Source organism: Oncorhynchus mykiss, chromosome 2, assembly GCF_057628025.1.
Source record: "Oncorhynchus mykiss isolate SJ-2025 chromosome 2, ASM5762802v1, whole genome shotgun sequence".
NCBI classification, from domain to species: domain Eukaryota; kingdom Metazoa; phylum Chordata; class Actinopteri; order Salmoniformes; family Salmonidae; genus Oncorhynchus; species Oncorhynchus mykiss.
Genome location: NC_143023.1, coordinates 15,402,034 through 15,429,443, shown reverse-complemented (window position 1 = coordinate 15,429,443; position 27,410 = coordinate 15,402,034). Strand labels below are relative to the sequence as shown.

The window sequence follows — 27,410 nt, the reverse complement described above, 5'->3', positions numbered from 1 at the left end:
TTACATCAATGTCATCCCTCCAATAGATTTATCCAGCAGCACATCCAGTCCTTGTTCAGTACCTTACATCAATGTCATCCCTCCAATAGATTTATCCAGCAGCACATCCAGTCCTTGTTCAGTACCTTACATCAATGTCATCCCTCCAATAGATTTATCCAGCAGCACATCCAGTCCTTGTTCAGTACCTTACCTCAATGTCATCCCTCCAATAGATTTATCCAGCAGCACATCCAGTCCTTGTTCAGTACCTTACCTCAATGTCATCCCTCCAATAGATTTATCCAGCAGCACATCCAGTCCTTGTTCAGTACCTTACCTCAATGTCATCCCTCCAATAGATTTATCCAGCAGCACATCCAGTCCTTGTTCAGTACCTTACATCAATGTCATCCCTCCAACAGATTTATCCAGCAGCACATCCAGTCCTTGTTCAGTACCTTACATCAATGTCATCCCTCCAATAGATTTATCCAGCAGCACATCCAGTCCTTGTTCAGTACCTTACCTCAATGTCATCCCTCCAATATATTTATCCAGCAGCACATCCAGTCCTTGTTCAGTACCTTACATCAATGTCATCCCTCCAATAGATTTATCCAGCAGCACATCCAGTCCTTGTTCAGTACCTTACATCAATGTCATCCCTCCAATAGATTTATCCAGCAGCACATCCAGTCCTTGTTCAGTACCTTACATCAATGTCATCCCTCCAATAGATTTATCCAGCAGCACATCCAGTCCTTGTTCAGTACCTTACCTCAATGTCATCCCTCCAATAGATTTATCCAGCAGCACATCCAGTCCTTGTTCAGTACCTTACCTCAATGTCATCCCTCCAATAGATTTATCCAGCAGCACATCCAGTCCTTGTTCAGTACCTTACATCAATGTCATCCCTCCAATAGATTTATCCAGCAGCACATCCAGTCCTTGTTCAGTACCTTACCTCAATGTCATCCCTCCAATAGATTTATCCAGCAGCACATCCAGTCCTTGTTCAGTACCTTACCTCAATGTCATCCCTCCAATAGATTTATCCAGCAGCACATCCAGTCCTTGTTTAGTACCTTACCTCAATGTCATCCCTCCAATAGATTTATCCAGCAGCACATCCAGTCCTTGTTCAGTACCTTACATCAATGTCATCCCTCCAATAGATTTATCCAGCAGCACATCCAGTCCTTGTTCAGTACCTTACATCAATGTCATCCCTCCAATAGATTTATCCAGCAGCACATTCAGTCCATGTTCAGTACCTTACATCAATGTCATCCCTCCAATAGATTTATCCAGCAGCACATCCAGTCCTTGTTCAGTACCTTACATCAATGGCATCCCTCCAATAGATTTATCCAGCAGCACATCCAGTCCTTGTTCAGTACCTTACATCAATGTCATCCCTCCAATAGATTTATCCAGCAGCACATCCAGTCCTTGTTCAGTACATTACATCAATGTCATCCCTCCAATAGATTTATCCAGCAGCACATCCAGTCCTTGTTCAGTACCTTACATCAATGTCATCCGTCCAATAGATTTACCCAGCAGCACATCCTGTCCTTGTTCAGTACCTTACATCATCACCCTCCAATAGATTTATCCAGCAGCACATCCAGTCCTTGTTCAGTACCTTACATCAATGTCATCCGTCCAATAGATTTACCCAGCAGCACATCCAGTCCTTGTTCAGTACCTTACATCAATGTCATCCCTCCAATAGATTTATCCAGCAGCACATCCAGTCCTTGTTCAGTACCTTACATCAATGTCATCCCTCCAATATATTTATCCAGCAGCACATCCAGTCCTTGTTCAGTACCTTACATCAATGTCATCCCTCCAATAGATTTATCCAGCAGCACATCCAGTCCTTGTTTAGTACCTTACATCAATGTCATCCGTCCAATAGATTTATCCAGCAGCACATCCAGTCCTTGTTTAGTACCTTACCTCAATGTCATCCCTCCAATAGATTTATCCAGCAGCACATCCAGTCCTTGTTCAGTACCTTACATCAATGTCATCCCTCCAATAGATTTATCCAGCAGCACATCCAGTCCTTGTTCAGTACCTTACCTCAATGTCATCCCTCCAATAGATTTATCCAGCAGCACATCCAGTCCTTGTTCAGTACCTTACATCAATGTCATCCCTCCAATAGATTTATCCAGCAGCACATCCAGTCCTTGTTCAGTACCTTACCTCAATGTCATCCCTCCAATAGATTTATCCAGCAGCACATCCAGTCCTTGTTCAGTACCTTAGATCAATGGCATCCCTCCAATAGATTTATCCAGCAGCACATCCAGTCCTTGTTCAGTACCTTACATCAATGTCATCCCTCCAATAGATGTATCCAGCAGCACATCCAGTCCTTGTTCAGTACCTTACATCATCACCCTCCAATAGATTTATCCAGCAGCACATCCAGTCCTTGTTCAGTACCTTACATCAATGTCATCCCTCCAATAGATTTATCCAGCAGCACATCCAGTCCTTGTTCAGTACCTTACATCAATGTCATCCCTCCAATAGATTTATCCAGCAGCACATCCAGTCCTTGTTCAGTACCTTACATCAATGTCATCCCTCCAATAGATTTATCCAGCAGCACATCCAGTCCTTGTTCAGTACCTTACATCAATGTCATCCCTCCAATAGATTTATCCAGCAGCACATCCAGTCCTTGTTCAGTACCTTACATCAATGTCATCCCTCCAATAGATTTATCCAGCAGCACATCCAGTCCTTGTTCAGTACCTTACATCAATGTCATCCCTCCAATAGATTTATCCAGCAGCACATCCAGTCCTTGTTCAGTACCTTACATCAATGGCATCCCTCCAATAGATTTATCCAGCAGCACATCCAGTCCTTGTTCAGTACCTTACATCAATGTCATCCCTCCAATAGATTTATCCAGCAGCACATCCAGTCCTTGTTCAGTACATTACATCAATGTCATCCCTCCAATAGATTTATCCAGCAGCACATCCAGTCCTTGTTCAGTACCTTACATCAATGTCATCCGTCCAATAGATTTACCCAGCAGCACATCCAGTTCTTGTTCAGTACCTTACATCATCACCCTCCAATAGATTTATCCAGCAGCACATCCAGTCCTTGTTCAGTACCTTACATCAATGTCATCCCTCCAATAGATTTATCCAGCAGCACATCCAGTCCTTGTTCAGTACCTTACATCAATGTCATCCGTCCAATAGATTTACCCAGCAGCACATCCAGTCCTTGTTCAGTACCTTACATCAATGTCATCCCTCCAATAGATTTATCCAGCAGCACATCCAGTCCTTGTTCAGTACCTTACATCAATGTCATCCTTCCAATAGATTATCCAGCAGCACATCCAGTCCTTGTTCAGTACCTTAGATCAATGTCATCCGTCCAATAGATTTATCCAGCAGCACATCCAGTCCTTGTTCAGTACCTTACATCAATGTCATCCCTCCAATAGATTTATCCAGCAGCACATCCAGTCCTTGTTCAGTACCTTACATCAATGGCATCCCTCCAATAGATTTATCCAGCAGCACATCCAGTCCTTGTTCAGTACCTTACATCAATGTCATTCCTCCAATAGATTTATCCAGCAGCACATCCAGTCCTTGTTCAGTACCTTACATCAATGTCATCCCTCCAATAGATTTATCCAGCAGCACATCCAGTCCTTGTTCAGTACCTTACCTCAATGTCATTCCTCCAATAGATTTATCCAGCAGCACATCCAGTCCTTGTTCAGTACCTTACCTCAATGTCATCCCTCCAATAGATTTATCCAGCAGCACATCCAGTCCTTGTTCAGTACCTTACCTCAATGTCATCCCTCCAATAGATTTATCCAGCAGCACATCCAGTCCTTGTTCAGTACCTTACATCATCACCCTCCAATAGATTTATCCAGCAGCACATCCAGTCCTTGTTCAGTACCTTACATCATCACTCTCCAATAGATTTATCCAGCAGCACATCCAGTCCTTGTTCAGTACCTTACATCAATGTCATCCCTCCAATAGATTTATCCAGCAGCACATCCAGTCCTTGTTCAGTACCTTACCTCAATGTCATCCCTCCAATAGATTTATCCAGCAGCACATCCAGTCCTTGTTCAGTACCTTACCTCAATGTCATCCCTCCAATAGATTTATCCAGCAGCACATCCAGTCCTTGTTCAGTACCTTACATCATCACCCTCCAATAGATTTATCCAGCAGCACATCCAGTCCTTGTTCAGTACCTTACATCATCACTCTCCAATAGATTTATCCAGCAGCACATCCAGTCCTTGTTCAGTACCTTACATCAATGTCATCCCTCCAATAGATTTATCCAGCAGCACATCCAGTCCTTGTTCAGTACCTTACATCATCACCCTCCAATAGATTTATCCAGCAGCACATCCAGTCCTTGTTCAGTACCTTACATCAATGTCATCCCTCCAATAGATTTATCCAGCAGCACATCCAGTCCTTGTTCAGTACCTTACATCAATGGCATCCCTCCAATAGATTTATCCAGCAGCACATCCAGTCCTTGTTCAGTACCTTACATCAATGTCATCCCTCCAATAGATTTATCCAGCAGCACATCCAGTCCTTGTTCAGTACATTACATCAATGTCATCCCTCCAATAGATTTATCCAGCAGCACATCCAGTCCTTGTTCAGTACCTTACATCAATGTCATCCGTCCAATAGATTTACCCAGCAGCACATCCTGTCCTTGTTCAGTACCTTACATCATCACCCTCCAATAGATTTATCCAGCAGCACATCCAGTCCTTGTTCAGTACCTTACATCAATGTCATCCGTCCAATAGATTTACCCAGCAGCACATCCAGTCCTTGTTCAGTACCTTACATCAATGTCATCCCTCCAATAGATTTATCCAGCAGCACATCCAGTCCTTGTTCAGTACCTTACATCAATGTCATCCCTCCAATATATTTATCCAGCAGCACATCCAGTCCTTGTTCAGTACCTTACATCAATGTCATCCCTCCAATAGATTTATCCAGCAGCACATCCAGTCCTTGTTTAGTACCTTACATCAATGTCATCCGTCCAATAGATTTATCCAGCAGCACATCCAGTCCTTGTTTAGTACCTTACCTCAATGTCATCCCTCCAATAGATTTATCCAGCAGCACATCCAGTCCTTGTTCAGTACCTTACATCAATGTCATCCCTCCAATAGATTTATCCAGCAGCACATCCAGTCCTTGTTCAGTACCTTACCTCAATGTCATCCCTCCAATAGATTTATCCAGCAGCACATCCAGTCCTTGTTCAGTACCTTACATCAATGTCATCCCTCCAATAGATTTATCCAGCAGCACATCCAGTCCTTGTTCAGTACCTTACCTCAATGTCATCCCTCCAATAGATTTATCCAGCAGCACATCCAGTCCTTGTTCAGTACCTTAGATCAATGGCATCCCTCCAATAGATTTATCCAGCAGCACATCCAGTCCTTGTTCAGTACCTTACATCAATGTCATCCCTCCAATAGATGTATCCAGCAGCACATCCAGTCCTTGTTCAGTACCTTACATCATCACCCTCCAATAGATTTATCCAGCAGCACATCCAGTCCTTGTTCAGTACCTTACATCAATGTCATCCCTCCAATAGATTTATCCAGCAGCACATCCAGTCCTTGTTCAGTACCTTACATCAATGTCATCCCTCCAATAGATTTATCCAGCAGCACATCCAGTCCTTGTTCAGTACCTTACATCAATGTCATCCCTCCAATAGATTTATCCAGCAGCACATCCAGTCCTTGTTCAGTACCTTACATCAATGTCATCCCTCCAATAGATTTATCCAGCAGCACATCCAGTCCTTGTTCAGTACCTTACATCAATGTCATCCCTCCAATAGATTTATCCAGCAGCACATCCAGTCCTTGTTCAGTACCTTACATCAATGTCATCCCTCCAATAGATTTATCCAGCAGCACATCCAGTCCTTGTTCAGTACCTTACATCAATGGCATCCCTCCAATAGATTTATCCAGCAGCACATCCAGTCCTTGTTCAGTACCTTACATCAATGTCATCCCTCCAATAGATTTATCCAGCAGCACATCCAGTCCTTGTTCAGTACATTACATCAATGTCATCCCTCCAATAGATTTATCCAGCAGCACATCCAGTCCTTGTTCAGTACCTTACATCAATGTCATCCGTCCAATAGATTTACCCAGCAGCACATCCAGTTCTTGTTCAGTACCTTACATCATCACCCTCCAATAGATTTATCCAGCAGCACATCCAGTCCTTGTTCAGTACCTTACATCAATGTCATCCCTCCAATAGATTTATCCAGCAGCACATCCAGTCCTTGTTCAGTACCTTACATCAATGTCATCCGTCCAATAGATTTACCCAGCAGCACATCCAGTCCTTGTTCAGTACCTTACATCAATGTCATCCCTCCAATAGATTTATCCAGCAGCACATCCAGTCCTTGTTCAGTACCTTACATCAATGTCATCCTTCCAATAGATTATCCAGCAGCACATCCAGTCCTTGTTCAGTACCTTAGATCAATGTCATCCGTCCAATAGATTTATCCAGCAGCACATCCAGTCCTTGTTCAGTACCTTACATCAATGTCATCCCTCCAATAGATTTATCCAGCAGCACATCCAGTCCTTGTTCAGTACCTTACATCAATGGCATCCCTCCAATAGATTTATCCAGCAGCACATCCAGTCCTTGTTCAGTACCTTACATCAATGTCATTCCTCCAATAGATTTATCCAGCAGCACATCCAGTCCTTGTTCAGTACCTTACATCAATGTCATCCCTCCAATAGATTTATCCAGCAGCACATCCAGTCCTTGTTCAGTACCTTACCTCAATGTCATTCCTCCAATAGATTTATCCAGCAGCACATCCAGTCCTTGTTCAGTACCTTACCTCAATGTCATCCCTCCAATAGATTTATCCAGCAGCACATCCAGTCCTTGTTCAGTACCTTACCTCAATGTCATCCCTCCAATAGATTTATCCAGCAGCACATCCAGTCCTTGTTCAGTACCTTACATCATCACCCTCCAATAGATTTATCCAGCAGCACATCCAGTCCTTGTTCAGTACCTTACATCATCACTCTCCAATAGATTTATCCAGCAGCACATCCAGTCCTTGTTCAGTACCTTACATCAATGTCATCCCTCCAATAGATTTATCCAGCAGCACATCCAGTCCTTGTTCAGTACCTTACCTCAATGTCATCCCTCCAATAGATTTATCCAGCAGCACATCCAGTCCTTGTTCAGTACCTTACCTCAATGTCATCCCTCCAATAGATTTATCCAGCAGCACATCCAGTCCTTGTTCAGTACCTTACATCATCACCCTCCAATAGATTTATCCAGCAGCACATCCAGTCCTTGTTCAGTACCTTACATCATCACTCTCCAATAGATTTATCCAGCAGCACATCCAGTCCTTGTTCAGTACCTTACATCAATGTCATCCCTCCAATAGATTTATCCAGCAGCACATCCAGTCCTTGTTCAGTACCTTACATCATCACCCTCCAATAGATTTATCCAGCAGCACATCCAGTCCTTGTTCAGTACCTTACATCAATGTCATCCCTCCAATAGATTTATCCAGCAGCACATCCAGTCCTTGTTCAGTACCTTACATCAATGTCATCCCTCCAATAGATTTATCCAGCAGCACATCCAGTCCTTGTTCAGTACCTTACATCATCACCCTCCAATAGATTTATCCAGCAGCACATCCAGTCCTTGTTCAGTACCTTACATCAATGTCATCCTTCCAATAGATTTATCCAGCAGCACATCCAGTCCTTGTTCAGTACCTTACATCAATGTCATCCCTCCAATAGATTTATCCAGCAGCACATCCAGTCCTTGTTCAGTACCTTACATCAATGTCATCCCTCCAATAGATTTATCCAGCAGCACATCCAGTCCTTGTTCAGTACCTTACATCAATGTCATCCCTCCAATATATTTATCCAGCAGCACATCCAGTCCTTGTTCAGTACCTTACATCAATGTCATCCCTCCAATAGATTTATCCAGCAGCACATCCAGTCCTTGTTCAGTACCTTACATCAATGTCATCCCTCCAATAGATTTATCCAACAGCACATCCAGTCCTTGTTCAGTACCTTACATCAATGTCATCCCTCCAATAGATTTATCCAGCAGCACATCCAGTCCTTGTTCAGTACCTTACCTCAATGTCATCCCTCCAATAGATTTATCCAGCAGCACATCCAGTCCTTGTTCAGTACCTTACATCAATGTCATCCCTCCAATATATTTATCCAGCAGCACATCCAGTCCTTGTTCAGTACCTTACATCAATGTCATCCCTCCAATAGATTTATCCAGCAGCACATCCAGTCCTTGTTCAGTACCTTACATCAATGTCATCCCTCCAATAGATTTATCCAGCAGCACATCCAGTCCTTGTTCAGTACCTTACATCAATGTCATCCCTCCAATAGATTTATCCAGCAGCACATCCAGTCCTTGTTCAGTACCTTACATCAATGTCATCCCTCCAATAGATTTATCCAGCAGCACATCCAGTCCTTGTTCAGTACCTTACATCATCACCCTCCAATAGATTTATCCAGCAGCACATCCAGTCCTTGTTCAGTACCTTACATCAATGTCATCCCTACAATAGATTTATCCAGCAGCACATCCAGTCCTTGTTCAGTACCTTACATCAATGTCATCCCTCCAATAGATTTATCCAGCAGCACATCCAGTCCTTGTTCAGTACCTTACATCAATGTCATCCCTCCACTTTGTTGCTTTTATGTATTTTGTTTTGTTGCTTTTTGTGCTGTTGCTTTGTCTGCATGCTACGTGTTGCTTGTCCTATATTATTCTGCGTGTGCTCACTGCTCACTGCTCATTAATTGTCTATATTGTAATTGTTTTTAATAACCTGCCCAGGGACTGCAGTTGAAAATTAGCCAGCTGGCTAAAACCGGCACTTTTACTGAAACATTGCACTGTCCCTGTAAAAATAAACACAAACTCAATATATTTATCCAGCAGCACATCAAATCCCTGTTCAGTACCTTTCTTTGGACAGCGAGGCAGTGCCAATATTCTGTTTCCTTTCCTCTGTTGTTTACCCTCCTCTCTGCTTCTTTTCTGTGCAGCGTGTCATATCCTGGAGTGTTCGGAGGGCTTGGCCCAGGAAGTCATCAGTACTATAGGGCAGGCCTTCGAACTACGCTTCAAACAGTACCTGAAGAACCCCCCCAAACTGGTCACCCCCCATGACAGGTGTGTGTGTGTGTGTGTGTGTGTGTGTGTGTGTGTGTGTGTGTGTGTTTCTCACTCCTGAGTTACAACTCCTCTCCCCTTTCTCAGGATGGCTCCGTTTGATGGCTCAGCGTGGGAGGAAGAGGAAGATGAGGGAGCACCGCCCCCTGCAGATGTTCCGTACTATAATAACTTCCCCGGGAAACAACCTCCTCCTGGGGGACTGGTGGACATGAGGGCCCGCCCTGGGGCTACGCTGGTGAGATGGAGATATATACACACACACACACACACACACACACACATCAAGTAATTGTTAGTCCATTGTATTGAATCTAGACTGCTGGGCTAATCATCTGACCCAGTCTCACTCTCACATCACAGCAGGCCTTAGTCTTCCACTCTCTCTGGCGCTCTCCTTATTCACCTCAGTGTGTGTGTGTGTGTGTCGTCAGTTGGTCAGTGTAATGTATGTTTTTCCATCTGTATCTTAATTGCTTCTGGTGTGTCTTTTCAGCCCTATGGACAGCCGGGTCAGAATGATATTCACAAGCAGCCGCTTCCCCCTCTACCAAGTGAGCAATCTCTCTCACTCTCTCACTCACTCACTCACTCACTCACTCACACACACAGCTAAAGGAAATGAGGTGACACAATACAATGACTTGCAGTGAGAGAATGACACGGACACAGTGAGAGGAAATGAGTCAGATTGACCTTGTGTGTGTTGCTCTAGGACAGTGTGTGTTACTCTCGGACAGTGTGTGTTACTCTAGGACAGTGTGTGTTGCTCTAGGACAGTGTGTGTGTTGCTCTAGGACAGTGTGTGTGTTGCTCTCGGACAGTGTTTGTGTTGCTCTCGGACAGTGTGTGTGTTGCTCTCGGACAGTGTGTGTCAAATCAAATCAAATCAAATTTTATTTGTCACATACACATGGTTAGCAGATGTTAATGCGAGTGTAGCGAAATGCTTGTGCTTCTAGTTCCGACAATGCAGTAATAACCAACAAGTAATCTAACTAACAATTCCAAAACTACTGTCTTGTACACAGTGTAAGGGGATAAAGAATATGTACATAAGGATATATGAATGAGTGATGGTACAGAGCAGCATAGGCAAGATACAGTAGATGGTATCGAGTACAGTATGTACAAATGAGATGAGTATGTAAACAAAGTGGCATAGTTTAAAGTGGCTAGTGATACATGTATTACATAAGGATACAGTCGATGATATAGAGTACAGTATATACGTATGCATATGAGATGAATAATGTAGGGTAAGTAACATTATATAAGGTAGCATTGTTTAAAGTGGCTAGTGATATATTTACATCATTTCCCATCAATTCCCATTATTAAAGTGGCTGGAGTTGAGTCAGTGTCAGTGTGTTGGCAGCAGCCACTCAATGTTAGTGGTGGCTGTTTAACAGTCTGATGGCCTTGAGATAGAAGCTGTTTTTCAGTCTCTCGGTCCCAGCTTTGATGCACCTGTACTGACCTCGCCTTCTGGATGATAGCGGGGTGAACAGGCAGTGGCTCGGGTGGTTGATGTCCTTGATGATCTTTATGGCCTTCCTGTGACATCGGGTGGTGTAGGTGTCCTGGAGGGCAGGTAGTTTGCCCCCGGTGATGCGTTGTGCAGACCTCACCACCCTCTGGAGAGCCTTACGGTTGAGGGCGGAGCAGTTGCCGTACCAGGCGGTGATACAGCCCGCCAGGATGCTCTCGATTGTGCATCTGTAGAAGTTTGTGAGTGCTTTTGGTGACAAGCCAAATTTCTTCAGCCTCCTGAGGTTGAAGAGGCGCTGCTGCGCCTTCTTCACAATGCTGTCTGTGTGAGTGGACCAATTCAGTTTGTCTGTGATGTGTATGCCGAGGAACTTAAAACTTGCTACCCTCTCCACTACTGTTCCATCGATGTGGATAGGGGGGTGTTCCCTCTGCTGTTTCCTGAAGTCCACAATCATCTCCTTAGTTTTGTTGACGTTGAGTGTGAGGTTATTTTCCTGACACCACACTCCGAGGGCCCTCACCTCCTCCCTGTAGGCCGTCTCGTCGTTGTTGGTAATCAAGCCTACCACTGTTGTGTCGTCCGCAAACTTGATGATTGAGTTGGAGGCGTGCGTGGCCACGCAGTCGTGGGTGAACAGGGAGTACAGGAGAGGGCTCAGAACGCACCCTTGTGGGGCCCCAGTGTTGAGGATCAGCGGGGAGGAGATGTTGTTGCCTACCCTCACCACCTGGGGGCGGCCCGTCAGGAAGTCCAGTACCCAGTTGCACAGGGCGGGGTCGAGACCCAGGGTCTCGAGCTTGATGACGAGCTTGGAGGGTACTATGGTGTTGAATGCCGAGCTGTAGTCAATGAACAGCATTCTCACATAGGTATTCCTCTTGTCCAGATGGGTTAGGGCGGTGTGCAGTGTGGTTGAGATTGCATCGTCTGTGGACCTATTTGGGCGGTAAGCAAATTGGAGTGGGTCTAGGGTGTCAGGTAGGGTGGAGGTGATATGGTCCTTGACTAGTCTCTCAAAGCACTTCATGATGACGGAAGTGAGTGCTACGGGGCGGTAGTCGTTTAGCTCAGTTACCTTAGCTTTCTTGGGAACAGGAACAATGGTGGCCCTCTTGAAGCATGTGGGAACAGCAGACTGGTATAGGGATTGATTGAATATGTCCGTAAACACACCGGCCAGCTGGTCTGCGCATGCTCTGAGGGCGCGGCTGGGGATGCCGTCTGGGCCTGCAGCCTTGCGAGGGTTAACACGTTTAAATGTCTTTACTCACCTCGGCTGCAGTGAAGGAGAGACCGCATGTTTTCGTTGCCGGCCGTGTCAGTGGCACTGTATTGTCCTCAAAGCGGGCAAAAAAGTTGTTTAGTCTGCCTGGGAGCAGGACATCCTGGTCCGTGACTGGGCTGGATTTCTTCCTGTAGTCCGTGATTGACTGTAGACCCTGCCACATGCCTCTTGTGTCTGAGCCGTTGAATTGAGATTCTACTTTGTCTCTGTACTGACGCTTAGCTTGTTTGATAGCCTTGCGGAGGGAATAGCTGCACTGTTTGTATTCGGTCATGTTACCAGACACCTTCCCCTGATTAAAAGCAGTGGTTCGCGCTTTCAGTTTCACGCGAATGCTGCCATCAATCCACGGTTTCTGGTTAGGGAATGTTTTAATCGTTGCTATGGGAACGACATCTTCAACGCACGTTCTAATGAACTCGCACACCGAATCAGCGTATTCGTCAATGTTGTTGTCTGACGCAATACGAAACATGTCCCAGTCCACGTGGTGGAAGCAGTCTTGGAGTGTGGAGTCAGCTTGGTCGGTTGCTCTCGGACAGTGTGTGTTGCTCTCGGACAGTGTGTGTTGCTCTCGGACAGTGCGTGTTGCTCTCGGACAGTGCTTGTGTTGCTCTCGGACAGTGTGTGTTGCTCTCGGACAGTGTGTGTGTTGCTCTTGGACAGTGTGTGTGTTGCTCTCGGACAGTGTGTGTTGCTCTCGGACAGTGTGTGTGTTGCTCTCGGACAGTGTGTGTGTTGCTCTCGGACAGTGTGTGTGTTGCTCTAGGACAGTGTGTGTGTTGCTCTAGGACAGTGTGTGTGTTGCTCTCGGACAGTGTGTGTGTTGCTCTCGGACAGTGTGTGTGTTGCTCTCGGACAGTGTGTGTGTTGCTCTAGGACAGTGTGTGTGTTGCTCTCGGACAGTGTGTGTTGCTCTCGGACAGTGTGTGTTGCTCTCGGACAGTGTGTGTTGCTCTCGGACAGTGTGTGTTGCTCTCGGACAGTGCGTGTTGCTCTCGGACAGTGCGTGTTGCTCTCGGACAGTGCGCGTGTTGCTCTAGGACAGTGTGCGTGTTGCTCTAGGACAGTGTGCGTGTTGCTCTAGGACAGTGTGTGTTGCTCTCGGACAGTGTGCGTGTTGCTCTCGGACAGTGTGCGTGTTGCTCTAGGACAGTGCGTGTTGCTCTAGGACAGTGCGTGTTGCTCTCGGACAGTGCGTGTTACTCTAGGACAGTGCGTGTTGCTCTCGGACAGTGCGTGTTGCTCTCGGACAGTGCGTGTTACTCTAGGACAGTGCGTGTTGCTCTAGGACAGTGCGTGTTGCTCTAGGACAGTGTGTGTGTTGCTCTCGGACAGTGTGTGTGTCAACTGGTCTCTGTGTTCCCATAGGGGTGTTGTGACGTGAATACCATTAATGCTATGACAATTATTTAATAAAATCAATTTACTACGTTTAAATGATTATGTGATTAAATTAATGACGTAACAATTAACTCATTAGCAATCTTGGGGCACCACAGAAAAAGTTTGAATAATATCAGAAATACCTATATCATATTAGTCATCCATGAATTATTATTACCTCATATCAGTCTCATTCTGAACACCGTTGACTTGCACCAACCCTAGTCTGCATGATGATTCAGCGATACACAAACTGGCTTAATTATTTATTTACTGACTAACTAAATAATCACACAGAATGACATTAACACACACAGGATAGATTATACGGTGATTTCTAACATAATGCAATGAAAAGTCCCTAGTGGACTAACCCGATATGACGGCTGGTTACACAGTGAAAGGGCTGGGGAAAGAAAGAGCGGGAGAAGGAGAGACAAAGGAATTCATCTATCATACATGCAGTTGAATAATACGCTCATCGTAAATATGGATATTTAGCACCCTAACACCCGCTCATTCAGATGTAGAAATGCAATGTACATATTTACGCTTTTATGTCTTTGTCGACTCGCTCTGCTGAAATCGCCCGATCCGTCTGTGACGAATAGTTAAACAGAAAGTCTCTGGTTGTGTAAGTCTCTGGTTGTCCACTAGAGGTCACCATGTCCTTAGTAGTTGTAGTAGGTTTCATCTAACTCTAATCTAACTCTAACTCCATCTCCTCCCACTCCCACTGGACTTCCTCTCATCACCATGTCCTTAGTAGTTATAGTAGGTTTCATCTAACTCCATCTCCTCCCACTTCCTCCACTGGACTTCCTCTTATCACCATGTCCTTAGTAGTTATAGTAGGTTTCATCTAACTCCATCTCCTCCCACTTCCTCCACTGGACTTCCTCTTATCACCATGTCTGGTGGTGAGAAGAATTTCTAAACGGATGCCTCAGATTTATACATCCTGTGAATTATCTGGGTTTTTCTATCTGTGACATTGCAGAACAGATATTCTATTTATCTGTTCTGCTCTAACTGTTTCCCATCCCTGAACACCTCCCAGGTGATACTGACAGACAGTTATGTGATTAAACTCCTCTGATTGGTTGTTTCAGTGGGAGCAAAGGAGGGAGGGCGGGACCTGTGTGATGACCCTTCATACGTCAATGTGGATAAACCCCGCCCCACAACAGCTGCAGCCAATGGCAATGCTCACAGAGATGCGTTCGACATGAGTGAGTCCCAGTTGGCCCTATCAGCTAGAGTCTGTGTACAATACATCAACTGGCCCTGCAGTCTATAGCAGTCACAGATAAGACTAATTAGAATGGTTATCAGCTATATTGCAGTAATTACACTACAGTAGAAGTCATTAGTTTATTCATTTGGGTTTGGACATAGGGGAAATTAGAATATTGTTATCCTGAATGTATCAAGAATGATTCTGGTCTGGTCGTATGGTCTCGCGAAGTCTCTCTCACTCTGCCCTCTCTCCTTCTCCTCTCAGAGCCATTTGATGATTCCCTGGGTGTATCAGGTCTGGGGGTCTCAGCGGCGCCCCCTCTGGTGGAACAGCTGCAGTGCGAGGCCTGGTTCCACGGCAGCCTGAGTCGCAGGCAGGCTGAGAGACTGCTGACCCGTGACGGAGACTTCCTGGTCCGAGAGTCAGGCACCACCCCTGGACAGTACGTCCTCACTGGACAACAGGGGGGTCAGCCCAAACACCTGCTACTGGTCGACCCAGAGGGAGTGGTGAGTTGGGAGGGAGAGGTGTCTGAGTTAGAGCGAGCCACCCGAAGCCTTCCCACTTATCAGCTGTGACGTGATATGTTTTGTTGACCCTCTCTATCTCTCTGTGTGTGTGTGTTGTCGTCCTACTCAGGTACGTACCAAAGACCACCACTTTGAGAGTGTGAGCCACCTGATCAGTTACCACATGGACAACAGACTGCCCATCGTATCAGCAGGCAGTGAGGTGTGTCTGCAACAACCAGTGGAGCACAGGGCCTGAACACACACACACATACAGCAATGCAACACACACTCTCAGAAACACTACACACATAAGCAGTGCTGACAACATTAAGGAAAGCCAAAAAAAAACACCTCTATAACTCTTTCTTCCAAAATAATTTGCTCTCTGCTTTTCCTCACATCCTTCTCTCCTCCTGGACGACTCACTGTTACCTCCATGATCCCTCCTTCTGTTCATCCTTCCGTCATCGAGGTCCACTCCCTCCATCCCTCCAAAGAACATGGGAGTAACACCTAGGAACACTTTATTTTCCTTCTCATTGGGACAGAAATTAATACAATTTAGTAAAAAACGGAGCATTATTAATTAAATCATGCCATTGTATCATTTCTGAATGATTCTATCATAGTAAAGGAGGACTATGCACCTTGGAGGGGAGGAGTGAAACGTAGAGAAAGGAATGGAGGGATGGGGGGAGAGGTCTTGATCCAGACATGGCAGAGGAAACCGTTTCTCTCACTGTCACAGAAGCACTCCAAAGACTTGTCTGATGATTGGACTCATCAGAGAGCTCAGACATGGATCCTCCAATCAAATATCAGTGGAACACATAAATAACCAATCATGACTGAGATCAGGCCTCCTGTTAATATGCATAGACATTTTTGTGTCCACACCAATCAGGGCCCTCACTCACCCTCAAGCCACTCCCATTAAAAGACCTTTCATCTTTGACCATTGACCCCCTGAGTGATACCTGGTGATGTCACGGAGGACGTCTCTGTATGCAAAAAGGGGGTTGCTATGCCAACAACCATTTTCTCTGTCTGTCCAAATATGGACAAGGTTTCTTTCCGGCCTCCGAAGGTGGAGTTTGATAAAAGGATGTGATTCATGCCCATCTGACATCCGCCTGTCTGTCTGCATGGGACTGGTCTCCCTGTCTGTCTGCATGGGACTGGTCTTACCTTTCTGTCTGCATGGGACTGGTCTTACCTTTCTGTCCTGATCATGACAAAGAAAGTGGACTTGGTTGGACTGGGGCGGCAGAAACCATGGAGATGACTCCTACACCAACATACAGTGTGCTAGTCTGTATCTGTCATGTGTACTTTCATTGGGAGTATAGTGTCTTTACATAGAGAGGGATGTAGAGAAGACTGGGAAGGGGCAGGAGGGAGATTCCACATCTAGAGATGTCATCAGACCTAGACACGATGTCATCTGAACGAGCTCAAAACCAATTCTACGACGATGTCACAGTCAACCCAAATGCTGCTGTCACAATTTAATCGGTGCTGTGTTGGAATCGTAGTTCGTATTAATGCCAATATTTTCTTGCTTTTCAATGGATTTGTTGTTAATAACTGTTTGCCTTGACAATCTATGGCCATGTCTCTGTCTGGACGGGTGGGGGGTGGAGAGGTTGGGGGGCATACTGGATGAAGTGTGTTTAATGCCGAAAGCATTCGGTCCAGAGCATTCAAAGCAATGAATTTATCTCCTCTCCAAATGTGCTGCAACACTTGGTCAGGAGATTAGCGTTTAGCGTTAGCATTAGCGTTAGCATTAGTGTGTGATGTGTTTCTTCTCAGTTCACTGCAGGGAAAACTGTTATCAGCGCTGTTCACAACGAAATCTGGGAGTTTCGCGAACGTTGGTCAGATGTTGGACTTTGACGTGTTGTTTTCCTTGGAATTAGAAGATAGTAGAGGGAGAGAACGTGGAGGAATCATCCTCTCCCTCCTTCTCTTCATGATATGTTTTGTATCTTTTACTCGTGCCTTGTTTCTTCGATGCAGTCACCTCACTCCAGTGCAGTCTGTCACCTAATGTACTGTGCTTATTGTACAGTCAGTTGATGTACTTAATCCAAATGTAGTGTACCGTTGGATCCTGTCACATGGTCTCTCAGTCCATCAAAGACTCTGCAAAAAGGACACTGACTCTCACCACCCAGGTCCAGTGATGCCAATCCGCTCCTCTATTGCACATTCATTCTTACTTCTTGTTGTTGTCACGGTTGTTTGATGTCGCAGCTCTCATTGGAGGGATTTCCACTCCACCTGTAAATAACATCAAATCTGATTGGTTGGTTTGAGTTATTTGTTCTGAAATGAAAGTCTTTATTGTTTAGATGTTATTAATAACATGGGTGGGACAGAACCAGATACTGTATTTCACATGTAATACCCACAGAATACTTTTCTCTCTGAATCCAATTCATTTTGATTCTAGCTAATGAACCATGTCCAGGTTTTTGAGGGAGGCTGAAACCAAACTGTAAATGTGGAAGTGAAGAGTAAACTGGGATCTGCCACCTGCTGTACAAAATATTTCTGTCTCATCAGTAGGGTTGCAAAATCCTGTGGTTTTCCAGAAATCTTGGTTGGAGGGAGGATTCACGGAATTCCTGCTTATTCGCTTGTGTAATTCTAGGATTATTTTAACCAGGATTTCTGGAAAACTGGGGAATTTGGGGAAAGTTATCTGAATTTTGCAACTCTAGTCATGAGAAAGGGCTCTCTGAACCCGGACAGGTAATTGTTTTCATCTTTCTCATTGTGCTTGTGTGTGTGTTGTGAGAGAGGATGTGTGGATGATCAGAGTTTATGGTTGGGAGTGTAGGGGATTGTGTAGTTCTTACATGGTGGCACTTGTGCTCTTTGCTTCATTCTGTCACAAACACACAGGAAGGACAGCTGTGTTAGACACAGACTGTTTAAGTGACTATAGGTCCTGGATAGGCAACAAGAAAACAAGTATACAAGCCCCAAGGTGTGTGTGTAAAAGGAATCATCTATCCTCTACATAATTTGTGAAACATTCTAGCGTTGTCATTGTTCATCACAGTTGCCTTTTGTTGCATGGAAATCATTGTTTTTACACTTTCTATATTGTTGTTTTGATGTACTTTTTAATTCGAGTTTTGAAAGCCAAAGGGTTATTTTCAATTAGCCTTCACAAATATTGATTTAATGTTTTACTTTTTACAGTTCTGTTGTAATACTCTTGTTCTTTTGGGGGGGAAATACATCTGTTTACACCTGTATCTGAAATCACAGATTGCATATAAATGCATATGTCATGAATGTTTCTTGGTGAGTTTGGCTTTAAAATGCAGTTTCTGGATTTACTATTTGGTCTCCTGTGATGTTTTCTTAAATGTTGATTCATAACTATTAAATAGAACATATCCCCTTTACTTATTTATTCTGCTAAATACAGGTGAAGACTATATATTGTTTTAATTGAAGTTCTACACTTCGAGGAGACGACCAAGATAATTATGAGAGGACAAGGAAAGAGACAGGATCGGGCAGGAAGAAGTTACTTGAGTTGCCACAGGGGGGAGGACGAGGCTTGTTGAGTTGCCGCAGGGGTAGGACGGGGCTTGTTGAGTTGCCACAGGGGGAGGACGAGGCTTGTTGAGTTGCCGCAGGGGTAGGACGAGGCTTGTTGAGTTGCCACAGGGGGAGGACGGGGCTTGTTGAGTTGCCGCAGGGGTAGGACGGGGCTTGTTGAGTTGCCGCAGGGGTAGGACGGGGCTTGTTGAGTTGCCGCAGGGGTAGGACGGGGCTTGTTGAGTTGCCGCAGGGGTAGGACGGGGCTTGTTGAGTTGCCGCAGGGGTAGAACGGGGCTTGTTGAGTTGCCACAGGGGGAGGACGAGGCTTGTTGAGTTGCCGCAGGGGTAGGACGAGGCTTGTTGAGTTGCCACAGGGGGAGGACGGGGCTTGTTGAGTTGCCGCAGGGGTAGGACGGGGCTTGTTGAGTTGCCGCAGGGGTAGGACGGGGCTTGTTGAGTTGCCACAGGGGGAGGACGAGGCTTGTTGAGTTGCCGCAGGGGGAGGACGGGGCTTGTTGAGTTGCCACAGGGGGAGGACGGGGCTTGTTGAGTTGCCGCAGGGGTAGGACGGGGCTTGTTGAGTTGCCACAGGGGGAGGACGGGGCTTGTTGAGTTGCCGCAGGGGTAGGACGGGGCTTGTTGAGTTGCCACAGGGGGAGGACGAGGCTTGTTGAGTTGCCGCAGGGGGAGGACGGGGCTTGTTGAGTTGCCACAGGGGGGAGGCTTGTTGAGTTGCCACGGGGAGGACGGGGCTTGTTGAGTTGCCACAGGGGGAGGGGGAGGCTTGTTGAGTTGCCACGGGGGTAGGACGGGGCTTGTTGAGTTGCCACAGGGGGAGGATGGGGCTTGTTGAGTTGCCACAGGGGGAGGACGGGGCTTGTTGAGTTGCCACAGGGGGAGGACGGGGCTTGTTGAGTTGCCGCAGGGGTAGGACGGGGCTTGTTGAGTTGCCACAGGGGGAGGACGGGGCTTGTTGAGTTGCCGCAGGGGTAGGACGGGGCTTGTTGAGTTGCCGCAGGGGTAGGACGGGGCTTGTTGAGTTGCCACAGGGGGAGGACGAGGCTTGTTGAGTTGCCGCAGGGGGAGGACGGGGCTTGTTGAGTTGCCACAGGGGGGAGGCTTGTTGAGTTGCCACGGGGAGGACGGGGCTTGTTGAGTTGCCACAGGGGGAGGGGGAGGCTTGTTGAGTTGCCACGGGGGTAGGACGGGGCTTGTTGAGTTGCCACAGGGGGAGGATGGGGCTTGTTGAGTTGCCACAGGGGGAGGACGGGGCTTGTTGAGTTGCCACAGGTGGGTCAGGACGAGGCTTGTTGAGTTGCCACAGGTGGGGAGGACAAGGCTTGTTGAGTTGCCACAGGTGGGGAGGACGAGGCTTGTTGAGTTGCCACAGGTGGGGAGGACGAGGCTTGTTGAGTTGCCACAGGTGGGGAGGACGAGGCTTGTTGAGTTGCCACAGGGGGAGGAAGAGGCTTGTTGAGTTACCGCAGGGGGGAGGTAGAGGCTAGTTGAGTTACCGCGGGGGGGGGGGGGGGGTAGAGGCTAGTTGAGTTACCGCAGGGGGGGGGAGGTAGAGGCTAGTTGAGTTACCGCGGGGGGGGGTAGAGGCTAGTTGAGTTACCGTGGGGGGGGGGTAGAGGCTAGTTGTGCCTCTACATTAAGTGCCAAGGTGTACCGTAGGGTCTGGGGTTAGAGAATGTGCATTGGTGCAGGGTCCATGTCAGCAAATGTTCTATATTCAGACCTCCGGTGAGAACATGTCCTATTGCTGTCATTCACAGAATAATTTCAACCTGGACGATGACCACCACGTAGTCATCCAACAATATAGAAATCAGAATAGTGGAGCTTACTTATTTCAACCTGTTCAAAACACAAAACACATATTACCAGATGAGAGAAACAATAGACAGTCACACAGTCCTAGACAAAGAGAGGAGGCATATTGTGCGCTTTTACAGTAGAGCTGCATTGAGCAGGTGATACTGGAACTATCCTGGGGGGTGTACCGTAGGTGTGGTGGATAGATTATGCTTTACATAGGGAGAGACTGTTCCAGACTGGCAAAAACCCTAGAGATGCAGAGAGAGCTGGAGGGAGGGAGGGAGAGAGAGAGGGGTGGTGGGGTGCAGAACACACCCAGAGCCAGTGAACAGAATGTTTCATAACCAGGGGTGACTGGTGTGTCTGTGTTCCAGAGTGTAGAAGAATAGAATAGAGAAAGATCAGGAGCTGAGAGAACACCCCCTGGTGTTGGTAGTGTTGATGTCACTATAGGAGGAGCTCTCTGGACAGGAGCTCTCTGTCCACTCACACCCAGTCCAACCCTGGTCTTCTCCTCTTCCTTTCCTCCTCAACTCTGACCTGACCCCTACCTATTCCTCTCATCTATCATTTCTTCCTCCTGTCCTCCGTGTGGAGCAGTGACACAGAGCCATGCACCCCCAGCGTCCTCTCCCCCAGGCCATGCCCTCCTCCCTCGGGCAGAACCTGCGTGACATGGCCATGGGCCTAGGCAGAGGGAAGAACTTCCTTGGTGGGAACATTGCCTACGGCTTCATCCAGTCCCTCAAGGAGTGCCTCTACTTCGTACTCTGCTGCTGGTGCATCAAGGAGATACTGGACTGACTGACTGAGACACTACGAGAGGGAGAAAGGGGCACGAGGGTGAGGTTCTCTTTCCTGCGTGTCTCTGGATGTGTTTTTCTCTTCCTCCTCTTCACTCTTTCTCCTCTGTGTTTAACATCTTAGCTGGGGAGAGAAAAACAGTGTGAAGCAGTGTAAGTATGAGTCTTGTCATTACATACAGTAGATACTGTACATAGTTTGACTCCAAAATAGAAGACGTTTGCCAAACTGTTTACTGACAACATAATTTCCTTTCAGCTACGGTACATGTTACCTGTAAAATATTCTACCAAGTATGTAGGACTGTGTAGTATGTTATGGTTTACATGTTGTACTATCTGGCCCTGGTGTGTGGATTTGCTCCTCTTAGTGCCCATGATGCAGTTCTGTATTCCTGTCTGGAGGCTTGGGAAACTGATGTGCTGCCTGGTGTATCAGAGGATCTCTGTTATTCTCTGATCCTGAGCCAGTCGGTCTGGAGACCTGCAGTGTGTGTGTGAAGCGTCGTCTTAACACCAATCAGCTGATCCTAGACCTGTGGAGAAACCAAACCTGTGAGGCAATGGACATGGCTTTTGATGCTGCTTAGGTCACATTTAATTCCAAGTTTTATTAATTTCTGTACAGTCTTAATATGCAAGGAATAAAGTATATCTGATTTTGTTTGTGTGTGCCAACCAGAGTCAGGTGATGTGTGTGTGTGTGTGTGTGTGAGAAACAAAAAAGTAGAGCCTGACATCTGCCAATGTCATCATAGTGTCAGGTTGCACCACTCAACATCGGAAAAGCATTGCGTATGGTATATTTTGCATACCCACTCTTATCACCTGCGAGTGTCAATCAATTTGAAAGTGTGCCCATTGAGCGACACGAGAGAGCGAATATCATTGGCGAGATGGGCAAGGAGGGGTGGGACGTCAGAGAATGCCCTTCCCGGTTGGACAAGAGAGCCTGGCTCACGCAAGTGTCAAAGACTCTTCCAAGTTCCGAAGTTGGGTGCATTCAATTAATTTGTCAGAAAGGGATTTACACACAATTGCCATTTATAAGGGAACCACCGCGTTCAGAGGTAAGTGCAGTACATTTTCTAATTTTACGTTAGATGTTACCGTTTCCTGGTTCTCGACTGAGGTTAAAGTAACTATCTGGATTTTTCGGTGGAAGGGATTCAAGTTTTTCATAGTAGGTTGGCAGAAAACAGGTTTATTTTCAACTGACTAGTACATGTTTTATAATGGATGTAGTAAAGTTTCAGTATTATTTAGTTCTATATTGTGTTACCACCGATGGTCACAATGTTTCACTCGATTATGATTTTTTATTTTTCTAAATGGTTCATCAGTGGAGATGCCGTGTGACAGTTGACATTTTAGAGTACACACCTTCTTTGTCGACACTGAGATGGATAACATGCAAATTAGGTGTCAGGGAGCGATGATTCATTGCCAGGCTTAGGTAGGTGGAACACTTGTCTAGTCGATGTTAGGCTGTAAATGTTTAAACAAGGCCAGCAGTGTAGCGTTGTGACCATTTTTGGTAATTTTCTTTCCCCGAGACACAGATAAATATATATAATAGGCTGTTGGCACACAGACGGAAGAAGCATGTGACAACTCAAAAATAAATGTAATTAAAGATGAAAGAGAATGAGAGAATCTCGTTTCAAAGCACATCCTCTATTACCCATGCCTATTTAAGCAAATATAAAGAGGGAAAAGTGCAGTTTGCAGTGGACGCCTGTATAGGCCAAGTGTGCTACCACTGGCGCCGAAGCTTTTGTTAATTTGTGAAGTTGATGGGTCAAGAGTGTGCGTCTCAAGTTTGCTACTCTGTCGAGAGCTCCATGGCTGCCAAATTAATACACCACTTCAGAGGTTTTGTCTAGAAGGGATACAGTTTTAGTTCAAATTGACTTTTCGTAGCAGGTTTCAGATAATTTATGCAGCAGGTTGGGCGAATGAAAATAGCAGGTTAGGTGAATTAGGTTAAGTTTAGGAAAAGGTTTAGGAGTTAGCTAAAATGCAACTTTTGACTTCAATTTGACAAAAGCTGTATCCCTTCTAGACATGATCCACTTCAGAGAGCGAGTACGGAAGAATGAGGTCTTTCTTTCATTGACACCATTTTTACAAATGTTTTTCTTTAAACAAGCTAGATTTATTTTATATAGAATTCTAGGCTACATACATAGGTCTAGAGAACATTTACTATTTACAGTGGCTATTTTAACATGTACATCTTGGTGGGGCAAATATATATATATATATATATATATATATATATATATATATATATATATATATATATATATATATATATATATATATATATATATATATATATATATATACCAACAATACATTAATTGCACTATAGTGGTGACAAACAGTGATTTCTTTTCAGCACCGTGGAGTGAATCCTTACCACTGCTACAGTAACAGTATAACTTTAGACCGTCCCCTCGCGCGAACCAGGGATCCTCTGCACACATCAACAACAGTCACCCACGAAGCATCATTACCCATCGCTCCTTAAAAGCCGCGGCCCTTGCAGAGCAAGAGGAACAATTACTAGGTCTCAGAGCAAGTGACGTCACAGATTGAAACGCCATTTATCGCGCACCAGCGCTAACCGTTTCACATCCGTTACACTCACCCCCCTTTTGACCTCGTCCTTTTTCGCAGCAACCAGTGATCCGGGTCAACAGCATCAATATAACAGTATAACTTTAGACCGTCTCCTCGCCCATACCCGGGCACCAGGGATCCTCTGCACACATCAACAACAGTCACCCACGAAGCATCGTTACCCATCGCTCCACAAAAGCCGCGGCCCTTGCAGAGCAAGGGTAACAACTACTAGGTCTCAGAGCAAGTGACTCACAGATTGAAACGCTATTTAGCGCGCACCACCGCTAACCGTTTCACATCCGTTACACTACACCTGGCTATCAGCGGAGTCTCGTCTGGCAGCGACAGTTAATTCAAGCCTCATTTACTGTATTTTATGAAAACATAGCTGATTTGGCTGACTTGCTTAAGGATCAGCGCAAACAAATGTCTGTACATATTTTACCCTTATTTAACCACCTGGCCAAGATAGAAAAGCAGTTCGACACATACAACAACACAGAGTTACACATGGAATAAACAAACATACAGTTAATAATACAATAGAAAAGGTCTATATACAGTGTGTGCAAATGAGGTAGAATAAGGGAGGTAAGGCAATAAATAGGCCATAGTGGTGAAATAATTACAATATAGCAATTAAACACTGGAGTGATAGATGTGCAGAAGGTGAGTGTGCAAGTAGAGATACTGGGGTGCAAAGGAGAGAAATAAATAAAATAACAGTATGGGGTTGAGGTAGTTGGATGGGCTGTTTACAGATGGGCTATGTACTGGTGCAGTGATCTGTGAGCTGCTCTGACAGCTGGTGCTTAAAGTTAGTGAGGGAGATATGACTTTCCAGCTTCAGTGATAAAAAAAAAATGCAGTTCATTCCAGTCATTGGCAGCAGAGAACTGGAAGGAAAGGCGGCGAAAGGAGGAATTGACTGTTGGGGTGACAGTGAAATATAACTGATGGAGCGGGGGCTACGGTTGGGTGCTGCTATGGTGACCAGTGAGCTGAGATAAGATGGGGCTTCAGCTAGCAGACTTATAGATGACCTTGAGCCAGTGGGTTTGACGACAAATATGAAGCGAGGGCCAGCCAACGAGAGCGTACAGGTCGCAGTGGTGGGTAGTATTTTTATTTTTTATTTTTTTATTTCACCTTTATTTAACCAGGTAGGCTAGTTGAGAACAAGTTCTCATTTACAACTGCGACCTGGCCAAGATAAAGCATAGCAGTGTGAACAGACAACACAGTGTTACACATGGAGTAAACAATTAACAAGTCAATAACACAGTAGAAAAAAAAGTCTATATACATTGTGTGCAAAAGGCATGAGGAGGTAGGCGAATAATTACAATTTTGCAGATTAACACTGGAGTGATAAATTATCAGATGGTCATGTACAGGTAGAGATACTGGTGTGCAAAAGAGCAGAAAAGTAAATAAATATAAACAGTATGGCGATGAGGTAGGTAAATTGGGTGGGCTATTTACCGATAGACTATGTACAGCTGCAGCAATCGGTTAGCTGCTCAGATAGCAGATGTTTGAAGTTGGTGAGGGAGATAAAAGTCTCCAACTTCAGCAATTTTTGCAATTCGTTCCAGTCACAAGCAGCAGAGAACTGGAACGAAAGGCGACCAAATGAGGTGTTGGCTTTAGGGATGATCAGTGAGATACACCTGCTGGAGCGCGTGCTATGGGTGGGTGTTGCCATCGTGACCAGTGAACTGAGATAAGGCGGAGCTTTACCTAGCATGGACTTGTAGATGACCTGGAGCCAGTGGGTCTGGCGACGAATATGTAGCGAGGGCCAGCCGACTAGAGCATACAGGTCGCAGTGGTGGGTGGTATAAGGTGCTTTAGTAACAAAACGGATGGCACTGTGATAAACTGCATCCAGTTTGCTGAGTAGAGTATTGGAAGCTATATTGTAGATGACATCGCCGAAGTCGAGGATCGGTAGGATAGTCAGTTTTACTAGGGTAAGTTTGGCGGCGTGAGTGAAGGAGGCTTTGTTGCGGAATAGAAAGCCGACTCTAGATTTGATTTTAGATTGGAGATGTTTGACATGAGTCTGAAAGGAGAGTTTACAGTCTAGCCAGACACCTAGGTACTTATAGATGTCCACATATTCTAGGTCGGAACCATCCAGGGTGGTGATGCTAGTCGGGCGTGCGGGTGCAGGCAGCGAACGGTTGAAAAGCATGCATTTGGTTTTACTAGCGTTTAAGAGCAGTTGGAGGCCACGGAAGGAGTGTTGTATGGCGTTGAAACTCGTTTGGAGGTTAGATAGCACAGTGTCCAAGGAAGGGCCGGAAGTATACAGAATGGTGTCGTCTGCGTAGAGGTGGATCAGGGAATCGCCCGCAGCAAGAGCAACATCATTGATATATACAGAGAAAAGAGTCGGCCCGAGAATTGAACCCTGTGGCACCCCCATGGAGACTGCCAGAGGACTGGACAACATGCCCTCCGATTTGACACACTGAACTCTATCTGCAAAGTAGTTGGCGAACCAGGCAAGGCAGTCATTAGAAAAACCGAGGCTACTGAGTCTGCCGATAAGAATATGGTGATTGACAGAGTCGAAAGCCTTGGCCAGGTCGATGAAGACGGCTGCACAGTACTGTCTTTTATCGATGGCGGTTATGATATCATTTAGTACCTTGAGCGTGGCTGAGGTGCACCCGTGACGGGCTCGGAAACCAGATTGCACAGCGGAGAAGGTACGGTGGGATTTGAGATGGTCAGTGACCTGTTTGTTGACTTGGCTTTCGAAGACCTTAGATAGGCAGGGCAGGATGGATATAGGTCTGTAATAGTTTGGGTCCAGGGTGTCTCCCCCTTTGAAGAGGGGGATGACTGCGGCAGCTTTCCAATCCTTGGGGATCTCAGACGATATGAAAGAGAGGTTGAACAGGCTGGTAATAGGGGTTGCGACAATGGCGGCGGATAGTTTCAGAAATAGAGGGTCCAGATTGTCAAGCCCAGCTGATTTGTACGGGTCCAGGTTTTGCAGCTCTTTCAGAACATCTGCTATCTGGATTTGGGTAAAGGAGAACCTGGAGAGGCTTGGGCGAGTGGGGGTGGGGGGGGGGCGGAGCTGTTGGCCGAGGTTGGAGTAGCCAGGAGGAAGGCATGGCCAGTCGTTGAGAAATGCTTGTTGAAGTTTTCGATAATCATGGATTTATCGGTGGTGACCGTTTTACCTAGCCTCAGTGCAGTGGGCAGCTGGGAGGAGGTGCTCTTGTTCTCCATGGACTTTACAGTGTCCCAGAACTTTTTGGAGTTAGAGCTACAGGATGCAAATTTCTGGCACAGTGATCGACTGCATCCAATTTGCTGAGTGTTGG

The 27,410-nt window shown here is 45.9% G+C and overlaps 3 protein-coding genes across 12 annotated transcripts in view; all 3 read left to right on the top strand.

Annotated features, from left to right (window-relative positions):
• Positions 1 to 18,600, top strand: part of LOC110536161 (SHC-transforming protein 1) — a 44,344-nt gene extending 25,744 nt beyond the window's left edge. For 5 of the 6 annotated variants that reach the window (XM_036939546.2, XM_036939552.2, XM_036939564.2 and 2 more), the window contains 6 exons: positions 9,197 to 9,323; positions 9,411 to 9,561; positions 9,820 to 9,877; positions 14,602 to 14,721; positions 14,994 to 15,238; positions 15,369 to 18,600. In XM_036939546.2, coding sequence (XP_036795441.1) covers positions 9,197 to 9,323; positions 9,411 to 9,561; positions 9,820 to 9,877; positions 14,602 to 14,721; positions 14,994 to 15,238; positions 15,369 to 15,497 — 830 coding nt within the window. In that variant the 3' untranslated portion in view covers positions 15,498 to 18,600. The remainder of the gene's footprint in view (positions 1 to 9,196; positions 9,324 to 9,410; positions 9,562 to 9,819; positions 9,878 to 14,601; positions 14,722 to 14,993; positions 15,239 to 15,368) is intronic. The other variant, XR_016484505.1, reaches the window with a different exon arrangement.
• A 2,557-nt stretch (positions 18,601 to 21,157) lies between these two features.
• On the top strand, positions 21,158 to 21,893 carry LOC110536166 (lens epithelial cell protein LEP503-like). Of its 2 annotated transcripts, XR_005034377.2 has the most exons (3): positions 21,158 to 21,472; positions 21,557 to 21,585; positions 21,804 to 21,893. XR_005034377.2 is itself a non-coding variant. In XM_036934596.2 (2 exons), the coding sequence occupies exon 1, from the start codon at positions 21,242 to 21,244 to the stop codon at positions 21,431 to 21,433; it is 192 nt and encodes a 63-aa protein (XP_036790491.1). In that variant the 5' UTR covers positions 21,158 to 21,241; the 3' UTR covers positions 21,434 to 21,472; positions 21,804 to 21,893. The 2 variants fall into 2 exon arrangements, 1 of the variants encoding a protein (XP_036790491.1); XM_036934596.2 differs by lacking the exon at positions 21,557 to 21,585.
• The window catches only part of LOC110536154 (uncharacterized), a 28,586-nt gene continuing 23,059 nt past the window's right edge, over positions 21,884 to 27,410 (top strand). For 3 of the 4 annotated variants that reach the window (XM_090190238.1, XM_090190235.1, XM_090190229.1), the window contains exon 1: positions 21,884 to 22,502. In XM_090190238.1, coding sequence (XP_090046364.1) covers positions 22,358 to 22,502 — 145 coding nt within the window. In that variant the 5' untranslated portion in view covers positions 21,884 to 22,357. The remainder of the gene's footprint in view (positions 22,503 to 27,410) is intronic. The other variant, XM_090190244.1, reaches the window with a different exon arrangement.

Bases quoted from the DNA above. Each gene is read 5' to 3' on its own strand.
- LOC110536166 (XM_036934596.2), top strand. From the start codon at position 21,242: ATGCACCCCCAGCGTCCTCTCCCCCAGGCCATGCCCTCCTCCCTCGGG.